This window comes from Fusarium poae, chromosome 3, assembly GCF_019609905.1.
Source record: "Fusarium poae strain DAOMC 252244 chromosome 3, whole genome shotgun sequence".
NCBI classification, from domain to species: Eukaryota; Fungi; Ascomycota; class Sordariomycetes; order Hypocreales; family Nectriaceae; genus Fusarium; species Fusarium poae.
In genome coordinates, this window is record NC_058401.1 from 7385485 (window position 1) to 7403985 (window position 18501).

The 18501-nt window shown below is 39.9% G+C and overlaps 6 protein-coding genes across 6 annotated transcripts; 5 read left to right on the forward strand and 1 right to left on the reverse strand.

Annotated features, from left to right (window-relative positions):
• Window positions 1-3149: 3149 nt before the first annotated feature.
• On the forward strand, window positions 3150-4904 carry FPOAC1_009887 (uncharacterized protein; the record flags this gene model as incomplete). Its single annotated transcript, XM_044854300.1, has 4 exons — window positions 3150-3493; window positions 3546-4207; window positions 4253-4386; window positions 4443-4904. 4 exons carry the CDS (start codon window positions 3150-3152, stop codon window positions 4902-4904), a joined length of 1602 nt encoding a protein of 533 aa, XP_044706970.1.
• A 408-nt stretch (window positions 4905-5312) lies between these two features.
• Window positions 5313-6405, forward strand: FPOAC1_009888 (uncharacterized protein; the record flags this gene model as incomplete). Its single annotated transcript, XM_044854301.1, has 2 exons — window positions 5313-5369; window positions 5419-6405. 2 exons carry the CDS (start codon window positions 5313-5315, stop codon window positions 6403-6405), a joined length of 1044 nt encoding a protein of 347 aa, XP_044706971.1.
• Window positions 6406-6890: 485 nt separating this feature from the next.
• Window positions 6891-9694, forward strand: FPOAC1_009889 (uncharacterized protein; the record flags this gene model as incomplete). Its single annotated transcript, XM_044854302.1, has 6 exons — window positions 6891-7004; window positions 7057-8594; window positions 8655-8967; window positions 9022-9078; window positions 9138-9452; window positions 9503-9694. 6 exons carry the CDS (start codon window positions 6891-6893, stop codon window positions 9692-9694), a joined length of 2529 nt encoding a protein of 842 aa, XP_044706972.1.
• A 2176-nt stretch (window positions 9695-11870) lies between these two features.
• FPOAC1_009890 (uncharacterized protein) lies at window positions 11871-13407 on the reverse strand (the record flags this gene model as incomplete). Its single annotated transcript, XM_044854303.1, has 4 exons — window positions 11871-12559; window positions 12606-12729; window positions 12777-12988; window positions 13035-13407. The coding sequence occupies 4 exons, from the start codon at window positions 13405-13407 to the stop codon at window positions 11871-11873; spliced, it is 1398 nt and encodes a 465-aa protein (XP_044706973.1).
• A 1030-nt stretch (window positions 13408-14437) lies between these two features.
• On the forward strand, window positions 14438-15320 carry FPOAC1_009891 (uncharacterized protein; the record flags this gene model as incomplete). The annotated part of the gene is made up of 2 exons (XM_044854304.1): window positions 14438-14687; window positions 14743-15320. 2 exons carry the CDS (start codon window positions 14438-14440, stop codon window positions 15318-15320), a joined length of 828 nt encoding a protein of 275 aa, XP_044706974.1.
• Window positions 15321-16362: 1042 nt separating this feature from the next.
• On the forward strand, window positions 16363-18473 carry FPOAC1_009892 (uncharacterized protein; the record flags this gene model as incomplete). Its single annotated transcript, XM_044854305.1, has 2 exons — window positions 16363-16684; window positions 16738-18473. The coding sequence occupies 2 exons, from the start codon at window positions 16363-16365 to the stop codon at window positions 18471-18473; spliced, it is 2058 nt and encodes a 685-aa protein (XP_044706975.1).
• Between the last annotated feature and the right edge of the window lie 28 nt (window positions 18474-18501).

The following is an 18501-nucleotide window of genomic DNA, read 5'->3' on the forward strand; positions in this document are numbered from 1 at the left end:
ATAAGTCTTAGTTAAAAGGGGTTATATTAATTAATATAGTATACTATAAGGCATAAGGGCTTCTATTAAAGTATATTAAGTATAATTATACTTAATATAAAGATTAAAGGTAAATAGGGCTATATATAAAGAGAGCTTTATTAAAGAAGCTAAAAGACTAAACTATAAAGGAAATAAATAGCTAAATTAATTATAATTAAACTTATAATAAAGCTACTAAAGCTTATAAAGAGTATCTTCTTATAAGTAAAAGACCTTTATATACTATATAGTAAGAAAGTATTTTTATTATACTTTAAAGGCTAAAGGAATTAAATAATATAATTTTAAAGTAGCCTTAATATAATAACTAGATTATTTATCTTAAGGAGGTATTTTTATAATTTAATAGTTAATTATTATATATATTTAAAATAAGCTTTTAAAGGTAAATTAATAACTATATATATTACTATTTAATTAAATTAATTAAAGTAATTAAATTATTTCTTATATATAGTATTTATTTATTATTTTTCTTTATAATATTATAATTATAAATTCTTAAATTTAAAATAAGTCTACTTTATAAAAGGTTATACTATTATAAATACTCTTTTAATACTTTTTTTTTAATAATTATATAAATATTATTTATATATTATTAAATAAAAAAAAATTAAATAATATATTAATTAAATTAATATAATATTATTTAGTATTTTTTTTACTTTATAGCTATTTTTAAGAATAATAATTATTTACTATATTTAACTTATATAGATATCTTTATATAGCTATATAAGGCTATAGATTTTATATATTTATTAAGATATTAATAAAGTATAATAATATTAAAATAATTATAATAAATACCTTAATTTACTATATTCTTTATTATACTTAATTAATTTACCCTTAAGGAAATACCTAATTAATATATATACTATTTATTTATACTATTTAAATAGCTAAAGTATATATTATTATTCTTATAGCTAGTATAAGCTAAATTAACTTAAGAATTAATATTTTATTTATTTAATATATTATATTATATTTTATAAAGCTTTATATAATAAAGAAAGATATAATATCTAGAACTAGTTAAGCTTAATATTAATTTATAATATTATAAAGTTATTTAATATATTAAATACCTTAAACTTAATATTTATATAGTATAATAGTTTATACTATTAACTAATTACTTAAATAGTAATATATAGTATTAATAGATTAAATTTAAATAATTAAAAATAAGCTTAATTATTAAAAGTAATTAAGATAATATTAATATATTTAATCTTAAGGGCTAAAGAAATTAAAAGTAAATAATATAATTAATTTATTTTCTTATCTATATATAAAAGCCTTAAAGACTAAAGAAAAAAAATAAATTACTTTTTTTATAAAAAGATTAAATATATTATTATTAATTATAAAAAGCTAAAATATAAATTAATTATTAAAGTTAAAAAGAATTTAGCTATTTAAAGTAATAGTATTATCTTTAAAGATATTAAAGCTAGGCTTATTATTTAAGTTATTATTATTAAATATTATTAAATATTATTTTTTATAATAAATTAATATTAAATTTAAATAATATAATAGCTTTATAAATTAAAATATATATATATAAAATTATATTATAATTTAATTATATATTAATATAGAAATTTATACTTAATAATATTATAATTAAAAAAATAATATTATAATATAAAGAATATAGCTAAATTAATAAAATATTAAATCTTAATATAGCTATAAATAATAGATTATAATATTAATTAGCTAGGTATATTAAATAAAGTCTATAGAAGCTTTAAATAGCTTTAAATAAAGCTAAATAATTAAATTAGAAGGGGAATATATATATATTCTATTAAGAGGCTATATGCATATCTAGATATATAAAAGTCATATAGGTTATACGCATATCCGGATGTGCGGGTAGTTGAAGCCGCATAATATGCACGTCTGACCAACACAATATAACACGAGTCATACGAGGAATAAGCAAAGCTGCATGCGCTAAAATTAAAGATCACAAGGCTACCAATCAGATACCCTACAAGGGAAAATATCACGATCAAACACTGGTTAATTACCAGGATGAAGAGTTGCACTGGGGAAATACGAAACGCACCACAGCCCTAAATCATCCGGTAACCCTGATCTATTATGTCATGGAATGTTTGTCTGATACCTCGTTGGCTGATTACTCTCTTTCAGCTGGCCAAGGCCCTTACGATTGTCTTTAAAATGTCTTGGCCCAGCGTCTGTTTTGCCTAAAACGAAACTCTGCTGCGTCTCGCCAATCGCGTGGAGGGAACCGTATTGTGTGCTTACTGGGTAATGAGAGAATTGATAAGGAATACCTATGAACTTAATATAGCAGTACAGCGTATCAAACCTATATCAAAAGTGGATGCCATATTAACTGATCATCGGACATAGTGTGAGTGAGTGGTCTGGTTACCATTTTCCTTTTTTATTAAGTGGATTATTTTCTCCTGCTATTTGGCTCTGCCCAAAATGTCACGTCATACTCGCTGTAAGACTTTGATCCAGTCCACTGACGTCGAGGCTCTTAGGGTCCATCTTCTTGCCATGCCATATAGTTTGATATTTAGTGAAGACACTGGAGAATCTTCTCACCATCAGGCTGGGTCTCCACAGAAAATACACATTAAATGCTATTGTCGATGGGTTCTATGCTGAGATAACCCACCACCTTTACAGTGCTCAGCTATATAAACCTTATCGGGATATCAACAAGTGACAAAAGACAAAAGTATGGTTATTAAGCTTCTGAGACATAAGCTTCGAAATGTCTCAGAAATATAAAGTTAGACAGAAACACTAACCTTTCAACTTTCGACACTCGTTAAAAGAATATGCAGTCAAGCCACGTTCTCCTCACCGTCCATGTCGCACAATCTCTTATCTCTGTCATCATTGTGTATCTCATTGGATCTGACCCAGTCACTCGGAACTCTTGTGTTACCCTCTAGCAAAAGACGCTCGCGTGATCAATCTGTTATATTGAGGGGTTTACATAAACCTTCTTTTGCGCCTCAAAGCTTCCCTCCAGCGGTGGACGCAATATCAATCTTCACTGCTAAACGAGTCTCTATCTTCAGCGACGCGTCATGAACACCATGTCGCAAATTCCATCCGATAGCTCAGGTAATAGCGATGCCCTGGAACTTGAAGCAGCGGGGTATCAGCAGGCTATGCCGCGTCGCTTTTCTCTATGGTCATTAGGTGCACTATCTTTCACTCTGACTTGTACGTGGTTGGGGACAGGATCTTCGATCGGTATCAGCTTGACAGAAGCCTCATCGGCTGGGACTCTGTGGTCTCTTCCCATTGCGGGAGTCATGACGACCATCGTCTCATTGGGCATGGCGGAACTTGCGTCTGCATATCCAGTCGCTGGTGCACAGTATTATTGGTCGTTTATGGTAGCCAGAGATGACTATAAGCCCTTTGCATCTTACCTGTCAGTATTAAACATGCTCTGGAACGACTTGGCTAGACTAACTATTGAATAGGAACGGTTGGATGAGCGTCATCGGCTGGTGGCTTGCGTCAAGCTCAGTATCCAACTTTGTCTCATCCATGATCCTCGATATCATCGGGGCCTGGCATCCTGACTGGGATCAGAAGCGTTGGCATCAATATTTGATCTATGTCGCTCTTATTTGGATAGCCACTTCTGCTAACATCTTCATGTCACGATGGATCCCTCTTTTCAACAAGATAGTGTTTGTACTATCTGTTTTGACCCTCAGCGCCACAACCATCACTCTATTCGTGGTGACCAAGAACCATGCTTCGTCAGATTTTATTTTCACAGACACAACCAACAGAACCGGCTGGTCGAGTGATGGGTTCGCTTTTATGCTGGCGGTTGGCAATGCAGTCTACGCCTTTCTGGGTAGTGACTGTGCCGCTCATCTCTGCGAGGAGATCCCCAACCCAGCCAGGAATGTACCAAAGGTCATGATTTACCCTTTATTGATGGGTCTTTTTACTGCATTTCCTTTTGCAGCTTCTCTTATGTATGCGATATCAGATATTGAGGCTGTTCTTAACACGACAACTGGATTGCCCTTGTTTGAGATTTACTTCCAAGGAACTGGATCTCGGTCTGGGGCGACGGTGTTGATGACGTTATTTGCATTCTGCTTTTTTGCAAATCTTGTCGCCAATGGTAAGAAACTTTGTATCACTTGAAGTCCACGCTGACATCCTCTAGCGACAACTTCATCACGAACGCTCTGGGCCGTGTCCCGTGATGGCGCGTTGCCATACTCACATTTTTGGGAACGTATTCATCCCATCTTCGAAGTACCCGTCAACGCGTTATTACTTTCGGCAACGTTCATAACTGTTAGTAAAAGATTCAGGGTATGCTGAAACGAATCACGCTAACATTCGCGTTTTAGCTCTATGGCCTGATTTTCCTTGGTTCATCTACTGCCTTTTCCGCCATGGTCAGCGCAGCCATCATCTTTCTACAGACATCATGCATCATTCCTCAAGCCGTTCTTCTCTACAGAGGGCGAGAGCGTGTTTTACCGCTACGTTATTTTAACCTGGGCAAGTATGGCGCTTTGATCAATGGCATCTCTGTGCTTTGGGTTGTTTTCCTTGACATTCTGTACTGCTTTCCCACGACAATGCCAGTTACGGCAGAAAACATGAGCTATGTTTCTGTTGTGTTTGTTGGATTGGTAGGGTTTGTCATTGTTCTCTGGTTTACTACCAAGAAAGATACGTTTACGGGGCCGAGAATTGACATTGATATGTTGAATGCTCGACGGGTGGCGGCTGTTGGACCTTTGGAGGGAACGCGCCCTGCGGAGTATCACCCATTGACGAATTCGGAGGCAATTAAGTCAGACTGAGCAAGTGTATAGCATTTGGAAAGACTTCTAATTTCCTTCGCATTGTTGTAGTTTGGTTATCTTACGGAGTCCCGGGACAATAGTATCCACGTTACTCGCCTTGTTCTACCAATTGTCAAGACACAAAAATGAATATCGAAATGTCAATCAAACTATCGTCAAGTTTGTGGATTCTCGATGGATACAAGTTGTTTGATGTAAAGTGCTTCTCTAGTTTATGAGTGGTGGATGATTTCTGGGTCAGTCAATTACCCATTTAGGCAATTCGGATCGGTAGCACCGAAGAACATGGGAAATCAGGACATCTGTAAATATATAAAATATCCCTCATATTCCACGATGGAACGCAGTTATTCTCAGATCTATATCTATTGAATCAGTTACACTGTAATTGCTGTTGTGTTCAACATGAAGCTGGCCGTGTTAACTTGTTTGATCACTGCCATCACGGCTGCCAAAACGCCTGTAAGTCTAGCTAAAACTCACAAAGAGCTATTCTGACTTTCAACTTGAGGGCTACCGATTTGTTGGTAGAGTCAACCCAGCAACCAAGCAGCTCACATGGCCTAGTACTGGAGTGGCCTTCACCTTCAAGGGAACTGAAGCAATCATCAACATCAATAGTGTTACCGGGACATCAAGCGCAGACTTAATCATCGACGGAAAAGAACCAATTGTCATTGCAAATGTGAACGGAACATCGATATCAGTTCCAAAGCTACCAAAGGGTACTCACACTGTCGAACTTCGTAAGCGGTCAGAGACCTCGTTTGGTACTTTCAGCATCACAGGCGTATCCACTGATGGAAAGCTGCTCGACACAACACCACCGAAGCGCAAGATTGAGATCATTGGAGACTCCATCTCTGTGGGCTACGGCCTCGATGGCGTCCTTCCGTGCGTGGACACTGCCGCCCTTCAAAACAACGGCAAGACATACGGTGCTGTAGCAGCCCGAGATTTGAACGCAGATTACAGCGTCGTAGCTTGGAGTGGAAAGGGTCTTATTCGCAACTATGCCTCATCGCCTCCGGATACATCACCACCAATGCCTACCATCTACACTCGTTACGGTGCCAACGATAAGGACAACAGTTTCACCTTTCCCAAATCGTGGGTACCCGATGCTGTGGTCATTAATCTCGGCACCAACGACTTCAGTTATCTTAATGTGCGCGACCCAGTGAACCCGGCGGATCTCACAAAGGCACTTGTCAAGTTGGTCAAGAAGGTGCAGTCACACTATCCCAAGGCGCAGTTCTTCTTCGTATCTTCGCCGTTGCTCAATGACAACTACCCTACTGAGGCGGATGCACAGAAAAGCACTCATGTTCGTGTGCTCAAGGATGCCATGCAACAGCTGAGTGGTGTCAAGACACACTTTGTGGACTGGCCCACTCAAGGTGCTGAAGCAGGCTGTGATTACCATCCTAATGCTGCTACTCAAGCACAAGGCGGTCAGCTGCTGGCAGCATCTATCAAGGCAGCCTTGAAGTGGTGAACGGGGTAGTATTTAAGGACGATTTGTGATGTCTTGATCCTTGGTATAGACGTATAGAGACACACCAGAATGCAGGGAAGCTCCATCATATGTCAGTGATAAACGTTCACACGTTTCGTGATCCAAATAAACGATGTAATTATGTATTGCCAGGGCGATTTGTTGTACAACGCATCCCCCCGCTTCCTATATTAGATAGGTGGGGAAATTCTGCAATCTTGAGAAAATAGCAGCTGGCAAACAAGGGGCTGAGTATAAAGAGTCACGTGAGCTTATGGTGATATTCCCAGCTGAACCTCTATTTTCATCCCGGCGCTTAATCCTTAGCTTCGCTTACCTCGTACATAAGAACTTAAGCCTATCTCAGATCCGTCGCACGATATAATAAATTTGGGTCCTGGATGTAGCTTGAGCTGACCTATTCGTTTGCCTATTCGCGTAGCGCAGTACTTTTGTCCCACTGTTGGTTCACTCCGTGGCCTAATATGTCAAATTTCATGCGCGCCCTGGAGGGCATACTGGTCCCTGATCAGAGGGTGTGGCATAAGCTGGTTTTGCTCGGTGACGGAGGTGTGGGTAAAACAGCTCTTGTTCATCAGGTACTTTCACAAGCGGCGGTTTATTGAACGTATGCCAGGCTAAACAATCAAGATCTGTTTAGAGCGTTTCCCGGAGACATACGACCCAACCATTGAAGACTCGTACGTGAAACAAGTTACGGTGGATGGAACCGATTGCATGCTAGATATTCTCGACACTGCTGGACAAGAAGAGTACACGGCGCTTCGGGACCTATGGATCCGCGATGGCGAGGCCATCGTTCTCGTCTACTCCATCAGCTCTCGATCATCGTTCAAACGAATCGAACGTTTTCATAACCAGATTCAGCATGTCCGAGGCGAGCCAACCCCAATATGTCTCGTTGGGAACAAATCCGACCGCGTGACTGAGCGAGAAGTATCAACCACTGAAGGGTTTGAGCTCGCACTGAGCCTCGACATTGAATTCTTCGTTGAATGCTCTGCTAGGAATGCCGTTAATATTGAGAAGACGTTTTGTGACCTTGTACGGTCTCTCAGAGCTCAACATGCCGGAACTGCATTATACAGAAGAAAGCAGACACTCCTTGGGTCGCAGCTTATCATTCCGGAAAAGGAGAGTGAGACATCTCAAGGATGCAATAGATTGGCGAGAGCCTTAGTTCATGCTGCAAGAACAAATAATTTAAAGGATGTATTTGAACTACTTGACGCAGGGGCCGTCGTCAACGCACTGCCAAGTAGCTCAGGTAGCGCACTTCATGAGGCCGCAGGACTAGGCTACTTGACCATGGTCGATGTTCTTCTTAGTAAAGGTGCTGGTATCAATGCAAGATCGCCATCTGGTGTCTCTCCGCTACAAGATGCGGCAGCAGGTGGTCATCTTGAAGTGGTGAAGCTGCTGATCCAGAAAGGTGCAAATCGCGACCAAAAGAGCGAAGTTAGGGGAACGGCTCTTCACGCAGCCGCTTCAAGAGGCCATACAAAAGTGGTCAAGTATATCCTCAAACGAGGCGCGAGTCCAAATCAGAAAGCTGGACCATACGAGTATGCACTTCACGCAGGTTCATGGATCGGGTCACTAGGTGTTGTCAATGCCCTGCTGGATGAAGGCGCCGACATCGGCAAACTTACTGAAGAAGGATGCACTGCATTACACATGGCAGCATTTACTGGTAATGTGGAAGTCCTCGAGTGCCTTATCAATCGTGGAGGTAGGCGATACATCAATGTTGTTTCAACAAAGTTTGGAACTGCCCTGGATGCAGCAGACGATAGTGGCCACTTTACAGCTGTACAACTTCTGCGAGAAGAGAAAGCCGAAAAGTCTGGCCTTGTCCTACCAGAAAGCAATAACAAACCAAAACTACCCGCACCTCAAGAATCGGAAGCACGAGATAGCTCGCCAGGTTCAGCGGGTAGAAAGGAAGTGGATGACGAGGCTGAAGAAGACGATGATGGTGAGCATCGTCAGATCTCAGAACAGATAGGAAATTCTGCCCTACGAAACGACATTCCTAGCGAAGTGGACGTGACCTCGAACTTCGACTTTGGCTTTTCCAGTAGTCCAAAAACCCCTATACTTCCGAAGCCACCAATCCAGGACATGGGATTTACGACTCTTCACAACCCTCCGGAAGCAAAGGCTGAGTGAGTACATACCATCAACAGTACAATATATAGAATGACTAGTCAACTAACATAATTCAGCATCGTCTTCATACACGGTCTACAAGGTCACCCCGAAAAGACATGGACGTTTAAGAACGAAGCAGAGAGAGTACCACTAACATGGCGGGAAAGACTTCTACTCCAAAGACGCAGAAAGAGAGCGATAGGTCCTACAGTTTACTGGCCTTATGATTTACTATGCGCACATGACGAGTTTGCTTTGTCAAGGGTCATGACCTGGGGATATGATTCGAAAGTACTCCCAGAGTTCTTTGCAGGCAGCGACTCGCAAACCATTTCACAGCATGGGGAAGGGTTATTGGTTAGACTCCAACAAGAAAGGAGGGATGATGTAAGCCTGCCCTAAATCACCCGCTTACATAGAAACTGAAACTAAACATTATAGCCAACCCGACCTTTGATATTTGTAGCTCACAGTTTAGGTGGTATCATAGTGAAAGCGGTCCGTACCTAAGCTGTAAAGATCAAAATATTAGGTTTAGCTAACAGTCATTCTGATAGGCACTGGCGATCTCTAAGAATTCACAACACCAACCTCAATATCTGCCGATTTACTCGTCCGTCTCGGGAATAATATTCCTAGGGACACCGCACAGGGGAAGTAGCACGGCCGGCTGGGGCCTAATTGCTAGTAATCTTACAAGATTCGCTCTCCAACGGCCTTCGAGGAGTCTTCTACGAGGACTGAAACCCAACAGCGAAGTGCTGGAGAATCTACAACGAACATTTCTGCAAATGCTTGAAGATGGTCACTTCACTATCCATTCATTCTGGGAAACCAAACCCATGAATGGCTTGAAGGGTCTCAAGGGGCTTGTAAGTTTCCAAGGGGTAACTGATATGCTGTGTGATTGACAAGTGTCTAGGTTGTCCCTTATGACTCCGCCATAGTCGGCCATGCGAAAAAGGAGATACGTCTGGGGATAACTGCGACTCATGCTAGTATATGTAAATTCTCAGGTCCGGGTGACGCTGGATACCAGGCCGTCTTTGGGGCGCTACAGGACTATGTAAGAGCTTCAGCATGTACTGCTGCGAATAGCTCTGTTGAGGCATGAGGTTTTGTCTCTAGTATAGAATCTACTGCGTTATACAGCATTGCAGATCATTGGATGACTAGGACCTCCAAGTAGGAGACTATCGAATGGTAGCGTTGAGATACGGGGCCAATTCTTGTGATAAGGATTAAGATCTAGCGATTATATCCCTACTCCTATTATATTAAATTTTAATATATTAAAAGCTATAGTATTAATTATAAGCTTTTTCCTTTTTTCCTTAGAACTTTCTTTAATTTTTTAACTTTATAAAATTCTTAATCTTTATTAAAATTATTAATATTTATAATTATAAGAGATTATAATAATTATATAATATAGTAAAAAGTTAAGTATATAATTAAGTTTAATTATTTATAATATTAATAAAGCTTTTATTTTAGCTTTTTAACTTTATATTAAACTCTTAATTATATATATAAATTTCTTTATCTATAGACTTTAATTTAAATAGAGTTTTTTATTACCTAGAATACTTATACTTATCTTTAATAGTTTAAATAAGAACTTTTAATTTTATAAACTATAATATATATTAACTTATTATATTTTAAAAAGTAATTTACTTTTTTATAAAATTAATTTTACTTTTAATATAATAATATATTATATTAAATTATTATATTTTCTATTAAATCTATTATAAGTCCCCTTAAGAAATAAAGAGGCTAAAGAGTTATAGAATTTTATAATTAAATATAGCTAGTATTATATTATCTTTAATTAATAGTAATTATCTTATAGAGATATATCTTAGCCTCTTTATTATAAAGGTATATAGACCTTAGAATTAAATTAAAATTATATATAAGGCTTTAATAATCTAGCTATAAATATACTAGAAATACTATATATATTATTTAGCTATTAAGCTATTATCTTTTAATTAAATTATAAGGTAATATATAATTAATATTATAATTATAATCTAGATTAATTTAATATATTATATATTAAAGTAGAATAATTTATATCTTTTTTCTTAATAATCTTATTAAATAAGGAAAAAGAAAATATATAATATTATTATAATTTTAATAGAGCTTTTATTCTTTAATATAGAGTTAATTTTATTAAACTTTATTAAAAAGTATAGCCTTATAGCTTTATAATATTATTTTATTATTAAAGTTTATTATTCTTAAGTATTTTATTTTTTTATAAAATAATTAAAATCTTAATTATATATAATAGAATTCTTAATATAATAAATTCTAATTTAATAAACTTTTTATAAAATAATATTATTTTTATTAAATACTTTATAAGTTATTAATAATTTTTTTTTTATTAAAGATTATTTTAAAGATTATTTTAAAGATTAAAAAGTAATTTTATTTAAAATATTTTACTTTTTAATATATTAATATTATTATTATATTTTATTTTATAAAAAGCCTTTAAAGCTTTTTTCTTTTTATATAATAAAGATTTAAATTTTAATTTATTAATTTAATAATTAATTATATAATTAAAGGCCTTATAATTAAAAAAAATAAAAATAATAATTTAATTATTATTTATATTAATAATATATTAATTTTAAATATTAAAAAAAATTATTTAAAAAATTATTAAAAGCTTTAAATTTTTTTAATTAATTTTTTTTTAAAATAAAATTAATTATAAAAATTAAACTTTTATAAATAATTTTTTAATTTAATATATAATTAAAATTAATAAAGACTTTAAAGTTTATTATTTTATATAATAATTATATAATTATATAATTTTATTAATATTAATATTAATAAAAAAATATTTAATAATTAATTTTTAAAAAAAATAAAAACTTTTATAATAATTATTATAATTTTAATTTTATAAGTTATAATATATATCTTTAAATAAGATTTATATTAATATCTAGGTTTAAAAATTATATCTTTTTATAAGTTAATTTTAAATATATACTTTAGGACTTATGCCTTAAAAATCACCTAATAAAATATCCCTACTCTACTGGTTAAACTAACGTGAGAGAAGTACTGGTATTTATACACTAGCGACGTAACTTTAGTTGCGGTTTCATGCTGACCATCGATTCTTTCTCACAGAGATTACGTCTCGACTAGAATGGTCTTTCTCTCGTTACAAAAAGTGTCAATTTATTCTGATGTCAAGCTTCTTGGGTTTCTGTTCCCTATTGTAGGCCTACAATACACTATATCCAGCCTTACAACTCACCGACAGTCTCATCCTTGTGCTTGTAGAAATCAGGCTTAGTGATAACCTCGTTATCCGCATCCTTAATCTTATCCCAGAACCTCTCAGCGTTCTTGGGGTCATTAGCAAAGAGCGTATCAATGACCTGCTTCTTTGGTGTCTCGCCCATCCACTGGAACAGGGAGATATCCCTAAACTCATCCGATCGGAAAATCTCAAGCATCTCAATAGGCTCATCACCAATGTTCTCTACAAAGTGGCCCATGTTTCGGGGGACAATACCGACATCGCCGGGGACGTAGTCAAAGGTTCTAGCAGTACCCTCTGCAGCAAATATGGTAACTCTAGCGCGACCCTTGATGAAGAAAGACCACTCATCGGCAGAAGGATGCCAGTGCATCTCTCGGATAGCACCAGGCTCGATGATGGCATGGGCGGCAGCGACGGTCTTGGAGATGGGAAAGTTCTTCGAATCAGTGATGCGGACTTGACCACCACTGGTCTTGAGAGGAGTTTGGTCGAGCATGCGGTGTGTGAAGTTGTACTTGGACTTCTTGGCCTTCTTCCCCTTGGGTTCCTCGTCTGAGATTTTACCAGGGGTACGACCTTGGAAAATGTACTTTTCTCCTGCGGGGAGCTTGTTGAAGACCTCTGGGTCAAGGTCGAAGTTCTTAGAGATGACTGACTTGGGTGTGTGTGCTGAATCCATTAGCCTTGTATATGTAATATCATCAGTTAAACTTACCGAGCCAGTCAGTAAGCACAAATGTTGACTCTTCGGAAAAGCGTCCGTCATCAAAAATGAGGAGGAACTCTGTGCCGTTCTCGCTGAGCCCCTGAAGTGAGTGAGGAACTCCACTAGGGAAGTACTAAGAACTTGTTAGCTGACTCTCAACACTGCATCAAACCTGCTCACCCAAAGATCTCCTTTCTTCAAGTCGTCAATAAAGTTACCACCCTCGTAATCGAGAGCAGTTACTCGAACCTCTCCATCGAGGACATAAGCCCACTCGGCTTCCTTGTGCCAGTGAAGCTCACGATAAACACCTTCGCCAAGGCGCATATTCACGCCAGCAAGCTCAATACTTGTTGGAAGCTCGCGAATAGTGGTCTGACGGGTCCAACCGCCTTCCTGTACGTCGTTAGCGACTGACTTTTGTCAAATATTAATGACTTGCCTCAATACGGATATGAGAGTCTGCGAAACTCCATCGCATGTTGGCAAGGTTGCCATGATCAGTGCTGGGTGGTCTGACGAGATCTGGGTTCTGACGCGATCGCGCCTCATTCCAGGGTCCGAGAACAGACGCCCCGAGACCATTGCGCCAAGGAAGGGGATCAAGCTCATCACCGACAGAGTCCACGGGTGAGTCATAGGGATCTCTGTGACCTGGAGTGAAGGGGAACTTCTTTCCGCCAGTCACACCACGGTAGTTGTCTGGAATCCCGAGTCCCTTGAGCAGTCGCTCACGGGGACTGTCTTGGACTGGGACACCAGCACAAATGTCCAGAAGGACAGAGAGGAAGGCAATTTGATGAAGATGCATGATTGCAGATGATCAATGGGAGAGACAAATGATATCAACCTCAAGGGAAATATCAACAACAAGGTTCGGGCTAAGAAATATGACGTCAAGTATGTTGAGGAACAATTGGTTGTACTACTTCTTCTTGCTAACACAACTGTCTGGTTGGAGCAGCTCAGTTCCTCAATGACTTCTGTTATTAAGTATCCTTTGAAGCTGGCAGAAAAACATCGCCAAGATTCCTTCGGCACGAAGTACATGATGCCGAGAAGGCGATAGCCGGTTCATCACCGAAACAGGGTTATACGAACAGGCTTACAAAACCCGTCTGAGGTACCATTGCATGGCGATGCTGACGACTGCCGTTAAAACGGATGTCCGGCACATAGCGCCCTGCAACAAGGAATGCGAGTGTGCGGCACAAACATGGGGTACCCTATAGACGAACAACCTCGCAAGGGCGTTTTTGACCATGACAGGCTGACTTTGAGAAACTACTCGGCATATGTTGGTGTGCTTACGTTACTTGCAGCTGCTTAAAAGAGTTAAAATGAGGGGAAGTATAAGTGACGATGAGAGGGGGTGAAGATGACGCAAAAGTACAACATTAACATTGTAGTTTCAAATCGGATATAAGCACGGCTTTTTAATTCCCCGCTTATTAGAGACGAGCCGTGTCGATCTCGACGATTCTAGTGTTGTCCTCGGTAGGGGAATTAACGGGTATACAGGGCCGAACCTTGGCAGAGGAATCAATCCTTGATATTGTCCCTGAGTCTAGAGACAACCTTCGGTGAAAACACGGGGTTGGCAATGGATAGAGCAACAACTATTCCGTAAGCGAGTAGACTATGTGACTGTAAAGATGAACTAGACTTTATTCCGAACGAGGTTTTTGGCGATTAGGTTGCGGGCGCTATTTGTAGTTTAGTCTTTGGCGTCGTGCTTATTTACTTCCCCTCATCGACCATTTCAGCCGTCGTTGTCAAAGAGGCATCAATATTATCGAATTACCAAAGACTCACATCTCACCTTTAAACAGACCATTACAATGTCTGAATCTTACGGCACAATCTCCAATGGCGAAAGCAGAGCCGAAAATGGCATTTCTGGTCAAAATGACGAAACGCAAGCTCTCCTTGCACCAAAACCGGGATCTAGATCTTGGTTGCGCACGAGATTAGGTTCTGATGTTCGTCGAGATTGGGCGGATGTTATGCTTCTCGCATGTTATATCATAACAGGTATTCTTGACAGTGCTTCTATCTCCACGTGGGGTGCTTTCGTGTCCATGCAGACAGGTCAGGTCTTTCACTTAGCATCACGTCTGTAACCATCATACTGACGAATTTACAGGTAACACGGTTTATCTCGGTCTTGGTCCAACGGCTGGGACGAACCGCTGGAAAAAGTCTGGAACCTCGATTCTGTCTTTTGCCATCGGATCGTTTCTTTTCAGTCGTCTGCATCGGGTTTTCACGTCCAGCCCGAGAAGAAAATGGGTCTTTTGCTTATCTTTCGGCATCCAGACAATTTTCATCGTGGCAGCAGCATCCATTCTGACATGGGGCCCGAAAGGCGCTGGTCCAGACGACGTGCCCTGGTACGTGATTGTACCAATCGCCCTCGTGGCCTTTCAAAGCTGTGGACAGGCCGTGGCGAGTAGAGCGCTCAAGTTCAACGCTCTAACCAGTGTCGTACTCACGAGCATCTACTGCGATTTGTTTTCAGATGCAGGGTTGTTTGTCGGTTCCAACGTGGAGAGGAATCGACGTGTGGCTGCACCGGTGCTGCTTCTCATCGGAGCCATTATTGGAGGGATTATTGCCAAGAGCGAACTGGGAACTTCAGGAGCGTTGTGGATTGCCGCTTTGCTCAAGTTACTCGTCATGTTTGGATGGGCTGTGTGGCCTGCAGATGAGGGGTCTTTGTGAATGACGATTCACATTGCTTAGCGATGTAACGGCATATGCAGCAGTCTAGTATGCAACTACTGCGATACGATCTAGAACGTAACTTGCAGCAGCTTGTTAGTTTTAGGAAGTTGCTTTGACTACAGATTTCCAATAGCTTACAACAAATGGTCCTTATGACTCGGTGAAATACAAGATAGGCGCTTTATCACAGTTTGTACCCTGTCATGCCTCATATCCGAGTTCCGTGTAGAGTCACTCCTTCATAAAGTTCTAAAAAATGTTTCATATACCCCTGTCTCGGCGACAAAAGTAGGACATGGGTCTCAAACCGGCGGGAGATCGACAAAGCCTGGTGTAAGCGGCCTTTGTCTAATATGAAGGATTGTTCCCCACACGGCTCCTACGACACGAGTAGCCACTCATATCAACTTAAATCCTTCAAGACAGTCATATCATGTGGCCAGTAGTTGAGTGTCGTTCGCCAGCGTCACCCACCATATGCCGGCGACACAGCCATTGCAATGACCTTCACGTATGGTCAGCTTACACAATCTGGAAATGGTATGGTCAGGCACCTTTTGCAACGATGAGCACTCCCTTCCAAACTCAACTTGGGTGTGCTGTTGACTTCGGATGAGATGGATATCTGTCGGTATTCGGAATTTATGTAGATGAATTCCTTGATGAGGTTATACGCCCGTAGTATCTGGTGTTACACGTATAACTGTGCCCAATCCTCTGTGCAGCGAGGGTGCGGAAGGGTGTATAGGGAGTGGACGTTGAATGTACTGAGATGTGATTCACTTTTGTATGATGCAGACTATCTATCTATCTATCTGTATGTGCGTATCTATGTACATCTGCATGTTTGTGCGAGCTGCCACATGACAGGTAGATGATAGGGTGTGGTGGTGATGCACTCGGTAGTATGTTGTGAGAGCGAACTAGGTGTTGCTATCTAAAGTAAAAGTCTATATCAACCCCAATTGAATCGCCAGACAAAGCAAGTTAAATCTTTCGAATCACTTCAATCAAGTTCTACGATATTGAAGAGAACAACATGAATTCACTCAGAAATTTTCAATCTGATGTCAAAAACGACGTTACCTGGAATCGAGCAGCTCGACTGAGCGTCAAGGGAGCCAAAGCCCTTCCCTCAGGAACAGTGCAGTACATCAGCGACAAAGTTCCCATTGTTGGCTGGTTGCCACGATATAACCCACGATGGATCATCAATGATCTTATTGCTGGACTCACCTTGGGTCTGATGCTGATACCTCAGGGTTTGTCATATGCGAAGATTGCGAATATCCCTGTTGAGTATGGCTTGATGTCGAGTTGGTTGCCAGCTGTGATTTATGCATTCATGGGATCTACCAAGGGTAAGTTGTTCTGACAGACTTTGAGACTAGCGGTAACGTTTGACTGTAATTAGATGTTTCTACCGGCCCTACCTCACTCATCGGTCTCCTCACTTCCGAAAACGTCCACGCCCTACAAGACAGATGGACACCATCCGAAATCGCCTCTGCAACAGCTTTCATGATGGGTATTTACGGCATGATACTTGGCTTCTTGAAGCTCGGATTCCTCCTCGAATTCATATCCCTCCCCGTTCTTAGCGGGTTCATCACTGCTATCGCCATCACCATCATTCTCAACCAAATGGACTCACTCCTTGGTGAAGAGAATGTTCGCGACGGCGCAGCCAACCAGATCCATGATATCTTCAACGAACTCCCCAACGCAAACGGCTGGGCATGCCTCATTGGCTTCGCTGGAATCCTGTTCCTCACGATCCTTGAGAAGTCTGGAAAGAGGTGGAGCAAGGACAACAAAGTGATCTGGCTTCTGTCTACGACAAGAGCATTCCTTGCATTGGTGCTATTCACCGGTATCAGCTACGGAGTCAACAAGAACAGAGGAGACGACTTTCTCTTTGACGTCGTCAAGGTCCAGTCCGAAGGTCAACAAGCACCCACGATGCCAAAGGCAGACCTTATCCCTGAAGTCGCTGGTCGAAGTATCGCTGTTTTCATCGGATCTGCTGTTGAGCACTTAGCCATTGCCCGTGCCTTTGCAGTTAAGAACAGCTACACTTCTGATCAAAGTCAGGAGCTGTGCTACCTTGGTATTACTAACTTCTTCAACAGTTTTTTCCATGCTATGGGCGTTGGTGGAGCCATGTCTCGTACAGCTGTCAACTCCTCATGCAATGTCAAGTCTCCTCTCTCTGGTGTTGTGACTATGGCTGTCGTACTGGTTTGTGTGTATGAGCTTGTTGGAGCACTTTACTGGATCCCCAAGGCTACTCTGGCTGCCATCATCATCACCGCTGTATGGGGTCTGATCTCTCCACCTTCGACTTTCTATCGGTACTGGAAGACATCATTGGCCGATTTTATCTCGTCCATGCTTGCACTCTGGGTTACCTTGTTTCATTCCAGCAAGGTTGGCATCGGCTGTGCTGTCGGTTTCAACATTGTCTACATTCTCCTTCGCCAAGTCTTCACTCGACTAACCTCTATTGGTGCCGATGTTGAATCCAACCAGAGACCTACTTGGGCACTTGAGAGTAGCCACATATCTCCACTTACCATCCCAGAGGACGCAAGAATCTTTACCTTTAACGAGTCGATCATCTTCCCCAACGCGTTTTCCAATACTACAAGGGTACTTGATGAGATCCAGACTTATCACGCAGCCCATTACGGTGGTAGCCATGGACCGGAAACAGAAAGGAACTGGTCTGTGGTGGGTGAAAAGAGGATCACACGTCTCCGCAAGAAGGCCAACATCAGTGATCCCTCATCACTGCCCGAAATTGGACTGGTCGTCTTGGACTTTTCTCGTGTCAACATGCTCGATACGACAGCAGTTACATACTTCAAGAACCTTGTTTCAAATATCAAGGCTTATGGCGGGGACGACACCGAGGTCAGGTTTGCAAACATGAATGCTGTCTGTCGCGAACGAGTTTCACGGGCGGGTTGGCGCGTGGATGAAGTTGGTGCAAATAATGAGCTTCGGGGTGATTTGGATGATGATGGTGAGCCTATCTATTTATACTGGGATACCAGAGCAGCTGTGGTGGCGCCGAGGAGGAGAGGATCGGTGTTGAGTGATGACGGGAAGGGCCATACTCTTCATGAAGAAAAGGCTGAAGTATGATGGAATTGTCTCAATAACATGTATTTTC